Source organism: Canis lupus, chromosome 37 (genome assembly GCF_003254725.2).
Source record: "Canis lupus dingo isolate Sandy chromosome 37, ASM325472v2, whole genome shotgun sequence".
NCBI classification, from domain to species: Eukaryota; Metazoa; Chordata; class Mammalia; order Carnivora; family Canidae; genus Canis; species Canis lupus.
In genome coordinates, this window is record NC_064279.1 from 2003496 (window position 1) to 2016442 (window position 12947).

Below are 12947 nucleotides of genomic sequence, written 5' to 3' on the forward strand. Positions count from 1 at the left end.
AGTCTCCACCTGACGCTGCCTCCCCTGCCTCCCCGGGAGGGGCAAAGGTGAGCTGGACGTCCTGCCCAGCTGCTTCCCACCCCAGAGTAAATCACAATATTGAAACCGGAGATCTCAGCTGCTGTCTAAAGAACTAAGTCTGTCTTACGCCAGTTTAATTCCCCTGGAACTGTATTGTTTGCTCTTTTTTGCTAAAATAGTTAAAATGGATTGCATTTAAAATCTCAGAGGATGAAAATGTTCAAACCAGATAAGCACAGTGTCAACAGACTTTGATAGGAGGCTTTTTTTCTCTTTTAATTCTTGAGGAAGCAGGAAGACTTGTTGGGCAGCTGGATGGCTCGGTGGTTGAGCGTCTGCCTGCGGCCCAGGGTGTGATCCTGGGGTCCCGGGATCGAGTCCTACATTGGGCTCCCCACGGGGAGCCTGCTCCTGCCTCTGCCTGTGTCTCAGCCTCTCTCTCTGTGTCTCTCATGAATAAATAATAAAATAGTTGACAATATTCTCTGTTACTATTTTTTACTGTATTCTGTTACTATTTTTTACTGTATTCTGAATTTATACAAATACCCGATAAGGACAGCTTACAGAACGAATGAAAGAGCAAGTGTTTTGTCTGTTCAAAATACCTTAACCAACCAAACCATTCTTTGAGTTCCTAGTTCGTAGTAGAACCACAGTGGGTACTGGAGGGAGTCAGGGAGGTCTAAAAAAGGAGGTCAGGCTTTGACTTCAAAGAGCTTGTGACCTGCTTAGACACATCCAGCCAGAAGAGATGCTGGTTATCTCGCAACCCACGCTCCATGAAAGATGAGAATACGGGCTAACATGGCTGAAGATTTCCTTAATACACGGGGACCTCCACAGGTCCTCTAGAAGTAACTGGGGACGGGGCTGGGGTAAGAAGGGTGGCACTGCACTCCTAGCCATGGAAAGAGGTTCAGAGTCTTTCAAGAGTGAGTTTGGTATGTTTGGGAATAAGGAGAAGATCTATTTTCGGGGGGCAGGGATGGTAAGGGAGCTGGAGGCAGTTTGTCGGGAAGGGTCTACAGAGATAAGATGCTTGAGGTGACATAAGATGCTACAGTGACATACGAGAAGAGTTTTTGCTCAAGATGAAATGTGAATGGGAGTTACTGCAGGTTCTTGAACTCAATCAAAATCTTATCTCCACCCCTAAAAAAGATGGGCTGTAAATTTACCCTTGATTTATCCTAAGAAAAATCCTGTTATTTTCCCCAGTCAACAACAAAAACTGTTCATTGGAAGCCTATTTTTTGCCAGAATAGAAACTCCAGTCTTCTTTACAATCCCAAAAAGTAAATAAGGATCATTCCGATTTACATGAAAAGATGTGAGAATTCAGAAAGATTAAGTGATTGTCCAAGGTCATATTGTGAGAATTTCAAATTTCAGAATTTCCAAAGACCATGCATCACCCATTTTACCCATCTGCATCCTTCTAGGCAAGTAACTTGCAAGATCTTTGCTTCTAGGCAAGATAAATATCATTGACACACACATACACACACACACGATACACTACATACATTTTAATTTTAGGCTTTGGGGGTCAATCTCTGCGATAACTATTCAAGAATGCCACTGCAATGTAAAAGCAGCCATAGTCAATATGTAAATGAAGCATATGGCTATATTCCACTAAAATACAAAGACCTGAATTTCATAGAATTTTCACATCACAAACTTAATTTATTTTTATTTTTTTTCAACCACTTAAAGATGTAACAACATTCTTAGTCATGAGGCCTCATAACAGGCAGTGACCTACTCACATCTGACTTCATATTTAGCAATGTGCTCACCCCTGTTTTAGTTTATTGATTAGAGCACCAAGCTAATGAAGCCCAGGTCAAATGTCTTATCCTTGTAAGAGACAGCTTGCTTTATACTGTGAAAAATCCTGTTTTGTTGGCAAGAAGCTATTTTCCTACCTGGCCAAGTGTTTTGCAAGTTTGTAGGGGATTAGAAGGGCAAAGACAGCTCAGTGAAATCCATACAGCAAACAGAACAACATCTATGTCCCTCCCACAAATGTTAGTAACTTCCAGTACATTTCTGTTACAGTCTAGATAAAAATTTCTAAAAATATATTCACTGTAACTTTGGGATTTTAAGAATGCCTCACTGAAAAGTGGCAGATGCACTTTTCATGTTGCCTGACACATTGCATAGCCACTCAGGAAATATTACAGCAGTTCCTATTCAGAGTTCATTATGAATGTTAGCACGGCTCAGTTTAACTCAGTATTAGCCTACCCTTAATTCTTTAGATCCCTATTTTCCCTCGCTTCACTCATTTAGCTCCTTCTTCAATGAATATTACACATCTACTATATATCCAGTCTTGAGGCAGGCGCTGGGAATTCAGAGTTGAATACTAAAGTTCTCAGTTTGGGGGAGAAGACAACTCACTGATGTAAAATATACTAAATGCCATGGTACAGATGTGTTGTGGGAACACAGACGGATGGGCTTTGCCTGGCCAAACCTTTGCAGAGCTAGAGGCTAGACAGTACCAAGAAACACTTTTGGGGGAGGTGAGACATGAGCCAAATCTGGAAGGATATATACAACCACAATACTAACTAGATTGTTCTAGGAGAGAGAAGGCAAGGGAAGAAACGGGAGACAGCCATGAACTTACCGTCTTTCAAATCTTCGCTCCAGTCTTAAACATAACCGGTAAATAGTCACATTAAAATCACACATACCTCCCCACTTATAGTGTATTTCAGATTCAAAATTTCATAAAAAGCAAACATTAATTAATAAAATAAAATGGAGCACAAAACTTAACATGATAAGAGAATTCAAATTTTCCCTCTTAAATCTGAATTGAAAATAACGTAAGGGTACATATTTAATTTTTTGGCTGAATTTAAGACACATAAATCCAAACATTTTTGAAAAAGTAAAATGCATTCTCACCTGAAGGACTTTCCTAATTCTTTTCAGATTGTGTATCAAGAGTAGGTTTTTCTCTTTGGAAACGCGACCTAACTGTTCATCCAGTTGTATTAACAAGTTTTGAAGAAGAATTGTTGCCATGGTTTCATTGTTGGAAGCTGCCTCCCTAAAAAACAAAAGTGTTATTATGCAACAGGAAACAACTTAGTAAAACGTCTACTTTTTTACCATACTAATTTTGGTAAAATCTATTCCACAGTGGCAAGCACTTAAAGTTTTTACAAATTAGACTGTACACTTCAAAGCATACTCAACATCACTAATCATTAGGGAAATGCAAATCAAAACATGAGGTACTACTTCATACCTAGTAGGATGGCCATTACTGAAATCCTCAAATAACAAGTGTTGGTGTGGGTGCAGAGAAACTGGGACCCTTGTGCCTTGCTGATGGGAACGGGAAATGTACAGCCATTGTGGAAAATAGGATGGATACTTTTCAAAATATAAGCACTGAGTTACAAACAGCAATTCCACTTCTGGGCAGATACTCAAAAGAACTGACAGCAGGTCCTTGAACAGATATTTGTACATCAGTGTTCATGTTAGTTTTATTCACAGTAGCCAAAAGGTAGAAACAACTCCAGTGCTAATTGGCAGATGAATAAACAAAATGTGGTATACATTTACATAGAATATCACTCAGCCTTAAAAAGAGAAGGAGGGGAATCCCTGGGTGGCGCAGCGGTTTAGCGCCTGCCTTCGGCCCAGGGCATGATCCTGGAGACCCGGGTTCAAGTCCCACATCGGGCTCCCTTCATGGAGCCTGCTTCTCCCTCTGCCTGGGTTTCTGCCTCTCTCTCTCTCTCTCTCTGTCTCATGAATAAATAATAAAAATTAAAAAAAAAGGAATGGAAGTTTCTAAAAAAAAAAAAAGAGACAGAAGGAAATTCTGATACATGCTACATGAATGAACCTAGGAAAAATTTGGTAAGTAGAATACACCAGCCACAAAAGCACAAATATTGTGTGATTACACTTACATGAAGTACCTAGAATAGTCCTATTCAGAGAGAGAGAAAATAGAATGGTGTTTGCCAGGACTGGGGGCCAGAGGGTGAGGAGTTATTGGTTAATGAGGCCAGAGTTTCAGTTTTGGAAGGTGAAAAAGTTCTGGAGATGGATGGTGGTGATGGTTTGTACAGCGACGTAAATATACTTAGTGCCACTAAACTGTATATCTACAAATGGCTAAGATGGTAAATGTTATGTATATTTTATCACAATAAAAAAGAGGACTATTCAAAGAAAAAAGGTTAACTGTACATGATAAACAGAGCTTTAAAGAAAGATTGTAAAACATAATAAGAAAAAATAATTATTTATATTGAGTCTGTACGTTGAAAATTGATGTAAGCGATAGGTTTACTTCTTGGCTTTTTAATATTTAGAAATTACTAGGATTTGGGCTTACAAAAAAAACAAAGTGCCAGAAGCACCAAATTTTCATCTACAATACATGAAACCAGAAAGGACAAGGATTTTCCTTTGAGGAAACTTTCCAAATCCTTGAAGAAAGTTCTCGATCTGAAATAATGTATGTACTCAGTCAAAAGCAGATCATAGGATAAATTCACAAGGATAGAGCATAAGGCATTTGTATATCAGCCTCTAAGGAAAATACAATAATGTTTGATCCTACCAGTCTTGATTTTCAATCCACTGAGCCAACAGATGTCGAATTTCCATAGGAAAGTTGTCATCGTAGAATTGATCTACTTGCTCCAAAAATTTGATTTCTAATTGTTGGACTTGATTCCACTGAGACATGCTATAAATGAAGAGGTAAAATTAGAGTTTAAAAATAACGTTAATGATTGTGGTACATGGCGCGCGCCTGGGTGGCTCAGTCGGTTGGGCATCTGCCTTCTGCTCAGGTCACGATCCTGGGATCTGGGATCAAGCCTTGCATCAGGCTCCCTGCTCAGCGGAGAGTCTGCTTCTCCCTTTGCCCTCTACTCCCTCTGCTTTGCTATCACTTTTTCTGTCAAATGAATAAATAAAGTCTTTAAAAAAATTTACTGTGGTACATGGGCGTTTTCCTTTGGATTTAAAAAAATTATTTATTTATCTGGGAGTGAGCAAGTACGAGAGAGAGTGAGCACAAGTGGGGGAGAGGCAGAGGGAAAGGGAGAGGGGGAAGCAAACTCTGCTGAGCGCAGAGAGCCTATGTGGGGTTCGAACCCAGGACTCTGGGATCATGACCTAAGCTGAAGGCAGACGCTGAACCACTCAGGCGTCCCTCGCTCAGACTTCAAAGAAAGACAATGTCGTCCATTAGTTAAGTAACTGGAAAAATTTTTCTTTTATAGTCACCCTATTTAAGACAACAGTAAAGAGACAATGCCTTCCATCCAAAGATAAAGCAATTCTTAGCTTTTCCCTAAGTCATCTCTAATAAAGGAAAAAAAAGTTCTCTGTTCCCAAACCACATCCTGCTTTGGTCTAACAGGAACTCCAGAATTTTCTCCAGAAAGCATTCACTCCCCCTCAACACCTCCACTCTGTCACACAAATCTGTGTCGTCAACAAACTCCTTTCCTTCCCTTGCTCCCTCTGCACTCTTGACTTTGAGCAACCAGAAGGCAAACATATTCAACTGTACCTTCTCAGAACCTCGTAAGACTTTCCGCGTGAAGCGCCCCCAATAAAAGTCTCTCCAACCCAACCCTTCTTTTTTTTTTTTTTCAACCCTTCTTTATTTCAGATGTGTCTGGCTTCCAGACTCATGCTCGCATTCCTAGACCTCTAGTCGAATGTGGTCTTTGCCTTATGAAGAGTTTCACGTATGCATTTCTGTGGGCTCTAATTCTTTCAGGTCGAAATATCTCTAAATCAATACATATTTATATTTCTCTGTATGATGATCCACTATGACTGTGCAGAGCTTTTAAAGTCTACTCTTCAGGGATCCCTGGGCGGTGCAGCGGTTTGGCACCTGCCTTTGGCCCAGGGCGCGATCCTGGAGACCCGGGATCGAATCCCACGTTGGGCTCCCGGTGCATGGAGCCTGCTTCTCCCTCTGCCTGTGTCTCTGCCTCTCTCTCTCTCTCTCTCTCTGTGTGACTATCATAAATTAAAACAAAAAAAGCAGATAGTTTGTTTATATAAAAAAAAAAAAGTCTACTCTTCATTAGTCTCTGATGTGCACCTGACAGTGGTTAACCCCTCAGGTTAACTGAGGAGGAAACCACACTTGATATGTATTTGGCAGCCTGTCACAAAACAAAAGTATGCGTTTCTTCCACGGTACCCTACTCTGGCCAATTTAGAAGCTTTAGGCATTTCCTAACACAGGGGGATTAATAGGACAGTCTTAATTAAGTTACAGTATTTTGCTTTTTCCAGAGTCAAAGTTCCGATTGTTTTATCAGCAATTTTAGATCAAGGAACAAAACTTTTACATGGTTAATCACCACAATATTTTGGCCTACCTTGTAAGTAAGTTAAGATTTCTTTTGCCTATAAGGTCACAATAACATATTTCATATATTTCATATACATATTCCTCAGGTTTCAAATGGAACCATTCTCAGGGCACCTTTTCTCTGACCTAAATCTATAGAGGAATGTTTTGCTAAAAGAAAGGAACTGGAAAAAGAAATAATGTTTTATTTCTACATCATTTCGTATCTTGAAGACCTTTACATGCACCACTCTAGGCATGTTGTAAGTGCTCAGCGAGTGCTTGGCAAGGGAGTGGCAATTCTGGGGTGGCTACGAACGGGGCAGGTGGAGAGTAAATTTTACTCCAACTTTAGAAATGAAAAAAAAAAAAATCGGAAGGACAAGGAAGATGACTCCTATCCAAGATGCACAGCACCCAAGGACCAATCCAAGGTCTCCTGACACCAGACGCCGTTGTCTTTGCAGATGCTGGTAGAGATAGACAGACAGATAGACAGACAGACAGGTAGACAGACAGATAGATAGACGGACAGACTGATAAACAGATCCCATAAAACTGGGATAGTTGTTCCGGTGCCACAGTGATACTGTCCTACTAGGTCCTTGCCAACTTATTCCAGGCACCGGTGAGAGAGCAGGAGCTGCAAATGCCACTACAATGGTCACTGCTATGATTTGGACCAAGATCTGTTTTCTAAGAATTCACTGCACTGAACAGTGGCAAAGCTGGGGAGCTCAGTCCCAGGCCCCGGGGCCCCGTCTAGAGGGCGGCTGAGGCCCTCTCCCCCGAGGCAGCCCCTAGAAGGTCTGCAGTCATCCTTTCAGCCTCTAATGGCAAATTCTCGCATCACAAGGAATCTGGGCAACATCCCTTCTGAGAACCGAGCGCCTGTCTACTCTCCTGGGGCGCCCGGCGCGGCCCAAGGGCAGCTCGAGGCCTTGGGGGCCCGCACCCCCGTCGGGGCCAAAGCACCTCTTCCGGATGCCAGGCCCGGGCCCGGCCCACAGTCCTGCCCGGAGGAGCCAGCGGGGGAGCGGGGGGCTGGCGTCCAGGGCCACGGGGACCCCCCCAATCGTCCAGGGCCGTGGGAGCCACCCCCCCGTACCCCAGGGCCGCGAGGACACCTCCCCCCCGTCGTGCAGGGCTGCGGGAGCTTCCCCATCGTCCAGGGCCGCGGGGACTTCCCCCATTGTCCAGGGCCGCAGGGACACCCCCCCCCCCGTGGTCCAGGGCCGCGGGAGCCACCCTCGTCATCCAGGGCCGTGAGGACACCTCCCCCCTGTCGTGCAGGGCCGCAGGGACACCCCACCCCCCGTGGTCCAGGGCCGCGGGGACCCCCCCATCGTCCAGGGCCTCGGGGACACCGCCCCCCCCCGTCGTCCAGGGCCGCGAGGACACCTCCCCCCATCGTGCAGGGCCGCAGGGACACCCCCGGTGGTCCAGGGCCGCGGGGACACCCCCATCGTCCAGGGCCTCGGGGACACCGCCCCCCCCCGTCGTCCAGGGCCGCGAGGACACCTCCCCCCATCGTGCAGGGCCGCAGGGACACCCCCCGTGGTCCAGGGCCGCGGGGACACCTCCATCGTCCAGGGCCATGGGAGCCACCCCCCGTCGTCCAGGGCCGCGAGGACACCTCCCCCTCATCGTGCAGGGCCGCAGGGACACCCCCCGTGGTCCAGGGCCGCGGGGACACCCCCATCGTCCAGGGCCGCGGGAATCACCCCCCCCACCCCGTCGTGCAGGGCCGCGGGGACACCCCCATCGTCCAGGGCCGCGGGGACATTCCTCCCGTCGTCCAGGGCCGCAGGGACACCCCCCCCACCGTCCAGGGCCCACGGGAGCCACCCCCGGTCGTGCTGGGCCGCGGAGACCCTCCCCCCCACCCCCGTCGTGCAGGGCCGCGGGCCGCGCTGCAGGGGATCCCAGGGCCGCAGGGGATCCCACGCAGGAGCAGGCGCAGGCGCAGGCGCAGGAGCAGGAGGCCCGGCCTACTCACCCGGCGTCGGCCCAGGCCTCGCGCGGCGTCCAGTCCCGTGGGAGGCGCCCTCCGCAGTCCCAGGACCCAGGACCAAGGACCCAGGACCGGCCGCGGGCGCCGTCGTCAGCCGCGGATTTGCATTTCTCCGCCCCCTCGAGGCTTTCCTGTGCGTCAGCCCAGAGGCTCCGGGACTTTAGTGGCGTCGGTTCCCACCCACTCTCTCTTCTAGAAACGCTAAAGAGCAGAAACCGCAGGCGGGAGCCGCTCGGCAGCCCCCCTCCCCGCCCCCCATCACTCCGCGTGCGCCGGGTGTCAGGTGCGGCAGGGGCCGCCTGGGGCTCTGCACCCCCTCTTGGGCCTTCCCGCGCTCGCCCGCACACCTCCCCGCCCGCACCTAGCACCTAGGTCCCTGGCTTCCTGCTCCCCCAGGCCGCTCACCCTGCTGCGCCAGCCCTAAGGAGGAGGGGGCGCCTGGGGAGGAGGGAGGGGCGCCTGCGGAGGAGGGAGCGCCTGCGGAGGAGGGGGGCACCTAGGGAGGAAGGGGCGCCGGGACCCGACCACCAGGCTCAGAGACCTCTGGGGCTCCAGGCCCGCGGGGTCCCTCACGGGGGGCGGGGGGGGGGGGACAGCCGAACCCAGAGCCCTGGCCGCTCCTACCTGCGGGGCCCTCCTACCACCTGCACCTGCGCGGAGCCCCGCACCTGGTTGCCACGGGATGCTTTTCTCCCTTTGTGACACGGGCCTCTTCTAGAATCACGGGTGGACGGAGCCTTGGCCTGCTCTGGTTCTAACACCTATTCTGTACCTGGAAAGACAGACGGTGCCGGAGGAGCCACCGGAGTGACTCCATCAGGTGTCTCTGAGCCTGGGTGAGGCCAGATGTTGGCCCTCCCTCCCCAGTGATCTGACATATTTCCTCTCCTCCGAGCTAGAGGCTACTCCTCACACAGGAGTCCTACTAATGTTCAGGAACATGAAGACAAAATAAAGGAAGACAGACTGACCGAGGCAGAAAGAATGGCCCCATTTGCTTGCACAGGAGTCAGAGCAAGGTACCCCGGTAAGGGCCTCCCTCCCTCAGCTGCGCTTCCTGGGTTCTCCTCTCCCTCCTGACATTGTGATCTGATCACCTGCTTAAATTCACCCCTCTCCCTCCCACGAGCACCAGAATCACCAGAGTAAGTGGGTCAACTCCCCAAGCATACTGGGCGTCACGCCAGGTGGGCCTGGTCTTGGCTGCTGGCTCTGCTGCTCAGTCCCCACCTGCAGCAAGTCCCTAATGTGGGCTATCCCATAAGCTAGGCGCAGAGTCTGGTTCCTCTGGGGAGGCAAGTCTCTCCTGAAAGGTCTAAGTTCTTGGCACTCAAAATTCTGTATAAGTTGGTCTCAACCTATCCGGGAATCTCCCCTTCGCACCCCTTCCCCCCCCGCCCCAATCCCTACCCTGGAGCCCAGGATCCAAGGCAGCTGAGTCTGTTCTGTTCCCTAGAAGAACCTCTCCTGTTTCAGTATTGGTGCTCCCTTCAACTGCCGCTTCCTCCCCAAGCCGTCTACTTACTGAAATCCTATCCCTCTTTTTATAAATTTAATTTTAATTCCAGTGTAGCTAACATACAGCATTACATTAACTTCGGGTGTGCAATATAGTGATTCAACAAGTCAACAAGTCCAACAAGTCAACAACCCAGGGCTCATCAAGATAGGTGTACTCTTAATCCGCTTTCCCTATTTTGCCCATCCCCGCATCCACCTCCCCTCTGGTAACCTTCTATTTCTCCTCTGTAGTGAAGAGTCTGTTTTTTGGTTTGCCTTTTTTTTCTTTTTTAAATCCTTTCATCCTTAGTGAAGATTTCACTGATGACCCCAACCCACAGCATCTTTTCCCTGCTCTGAATTCTCATCACACTTCCCATCCAAACTAGTGCTGCCCAAGAAAAATAAAATACAAGCCACAGGTTTAAGTTTTCTAGTAGCCACGTTGGAAAAGGTAACAAGAACAGGCAAAATGAATTTCAAGGCTATAAATAATCCAATAATACAAAATATTAACATTTCAGCATAGAATCCATATCAAAGTTGCTAATGAGATGCTTTGGATTCCGTATTTCAAACTAAATCTCTGAGGGCGGGTGCGTAATTGGCACTTTGAGGAAATCTCCATTTGGCCTGGCCAAATGCTCAGGAGCCTCCTGCGGCCGGTGGCTCCCCTGTGAGCGCAGATCTAGACCACTCATTTAGCACTTTTCACTTCCTGCCTTCCAGTGTTAGTCATACTGGTTTTGTGCGTCTTTACCATCATTATATTCAACAGTTGAGCGCCTGCTCTACAAAGCCAATTCCGTTCTCTTCTTCCTTTTAAGGACCTCACCTCAGGACTCCCTCAGCAGCTTTCAAACTGATCTCTTGACCTCTTTATCCTCTTAAAAATTGTTAACATCTCCAAAGAATTTTTGCGTGTTACTCTTCTGCATCAAATTCATATTTACTGTGTTAAAACTAAATCTGAGGAAAAATTACTTATTAAAAATTACCATCATAAACCCATTATGTGTTAAAATAAATGTTTTTGAATGAAAAACAAGTGTATTTCTAATATAAAAAAGTTAGGGAAGGGAGTGCCTGGCTGGCTCAGTAGGCAGAGCATGTGACTCTTGATCTCAGAGTTATGAGTTCCAACCCCACTTTGGATGTGGAGATTACTTAATAAAATCTTAAAAAAATTTTTTTTAATTAAAAAAATTAAAAAACTAGAATGAGTGGCATGGATTTACATTTGAAAATCTCTAACGTGTGGGCTGGGAAAAGACAGTTGGATTCTTAGTCTGCAGGAGCAGACTTCTGCATTTTATCTTTTGCAAAATATCGTTTTGGTTGAAGTATTTGAAGAAAACCGGACTCACACTGATGTGTAATTGGAAAAGGAGGAACATTTTTTTTAAAGACTATTTATTTATTCATGAGAGACGCAGACAGAGAGGGGCAGAGACACAGGCAGAGGGAGAAGCAGGCTCCCTGCAGGAGCCCGATGCGGGACTCGATCCCAGGACCCCGGGGTCACGGCCTGAGCCAAAGGCAGACGCTCAAACGCTGAGCCACCCAGGTGTCCCAGGAGGAGCATTTTAATAGCCTTTTCAGATAATCCTTCTTTGATACCACAACAAAACTCAACAAGTGATAGTTTTTTAAGGGTTGGTTGCACTGTGGAATGTGAAACTCCAACAGTAAGCTCTATATATACACTCACATTAAAATCTGTTGGCACATCTTATATTTTAAATGGAAATTTTACCCATACAATTTTGTAATATCATACATTGGTTATTTGGAAAACATGAATCCACTAAATTATGCAGATCTTGTAAATGCTCACACACTTCATCGTACAAGTCAGAAAATCGTATTAGTTAATATCGCCACTGATCTTATTAGAAAAGTATTTTTAAGCATTGGAAATTGTTAAGCCCAGAGGGAGTTTGCAAGTATGCAAGTTTTCCATATTCTAATTTTTGCTTGAAAACTTCAATTTTATTATTGGAGACAGACATTGCCAAGTGTTTTCCCTGAAGTGACAGTCACAAACCGTTCATTTTCAGGAAAACGTCTTCCAAATACCCAAGTCTGAATAACCACAGTTTAAGTCATTCTTCTGAGTAACGATGATGTTCTGTGACACTCAATCACACAAGGGCTTTTCTTGAGACGATCACCACACCTTAATGTGTGTACTTCTCATGATAGAATATTATGGAGACATTAATATAAAACGTAATAAAATTAATTTTCCAGCTTCATTGAAAACATTATCAGTTAAACTAGCATTTAAATAGTTTTAAGTGTGTGGTGATAAAGAGTACAACGAGGGGCACCTGGGGGGCTCAGCGGTTGAGTGTCTGCCTTTGGCTCAGGGCGTGACCTCAGGGTCCTGGGATGGAGTCCCACATCGGGCTCCCCCCAGGGAGCCTTCTTCTCCCTCTGCCTATGACTCTGTCTCTCTCTGTGTATCTCTTATGAATAAGCAAATAAAATCTTAAAAAAAAAAAAAAAGGAGTACAATGACTTTTAGAGTAATTTGGCATCACAGCCTTGGTTCACACTGAGGCACCAACATTACCCACCATTGCTTTGGTACCATCAGTGCAAATGTCAATAGAGTGAAAAAGCAAAACATTATTATAAAAATAGTTTTATTTTCAGACAGATGGCCTTTCCTTAAAAAGGTCTTGGCGTCTACCCCCTGGGAATCTGCAGACACTTTTGAAACCTCTGCTCTGTCTACCGTATCCTATCCACCATCATCAGTTTATCCAGTGGTATATCATGAGGGAATCTGTCCTCAGATGAACATTTTTTTTTCTTGGTTAAAGCATCTGTCTTAAACCTCTGTCTACCGTCCTGTTTCATGAACTGAGTCTGGCTTCTAAGAACAGGTATCTCTATGTCCACTTTACTTTTCTTTGTTAGAGTCAAATAAATAGCCAGGTCCCCAATTTCTTGGCCCTACATGGACCCTGGTTTCATCAGTCCCTTAGAGTCAAAGACAAAGAAGAAAGGCAGGGGGAGGGGAGGCTG

General features: G+C 46.4%; 1 protein-coding gene across 9 annotated transcripts in view; it reads right to left on the reverse strand.

The window, feature by feature from the left end:
- The window catches only part of STAT4 (signal transducer and activator of transcription 4), a 118855-nt gene that overhangs the window by 88093 nt on the left and 17815 nt on the right, over positions 1-12947 (reverse strand). For 6 of the 9 annotated variants that reach the window (XR_003134276.3, XR_003134275.3, XM_025441578.3 and 3 more), the window contains 2 exons: positions 4634-4762; positions 2953-3097 (listed from right to left, as the gene is read on the reverse strand). Coding sequence is in view for 6 of the 9 variants with exons in the window: in XM_025441578.3 (XP_025297363.1) it covers positions 2953-3097; positions 4634-4761 (273 nt within the window). In the remaining 3 variants the exon portion in view is untranslated. Of the gene's footprint in view, positions 1-2952; positions 3098-4633; positions 4763-8396; positions 8615-9035; positions 9055-12947 lie in introns of those variants that run through there. The other 3 variants (XM_035710831.2, XM_025441574.3, XM_025441579.3) reach the window with 3 other exon arrangements.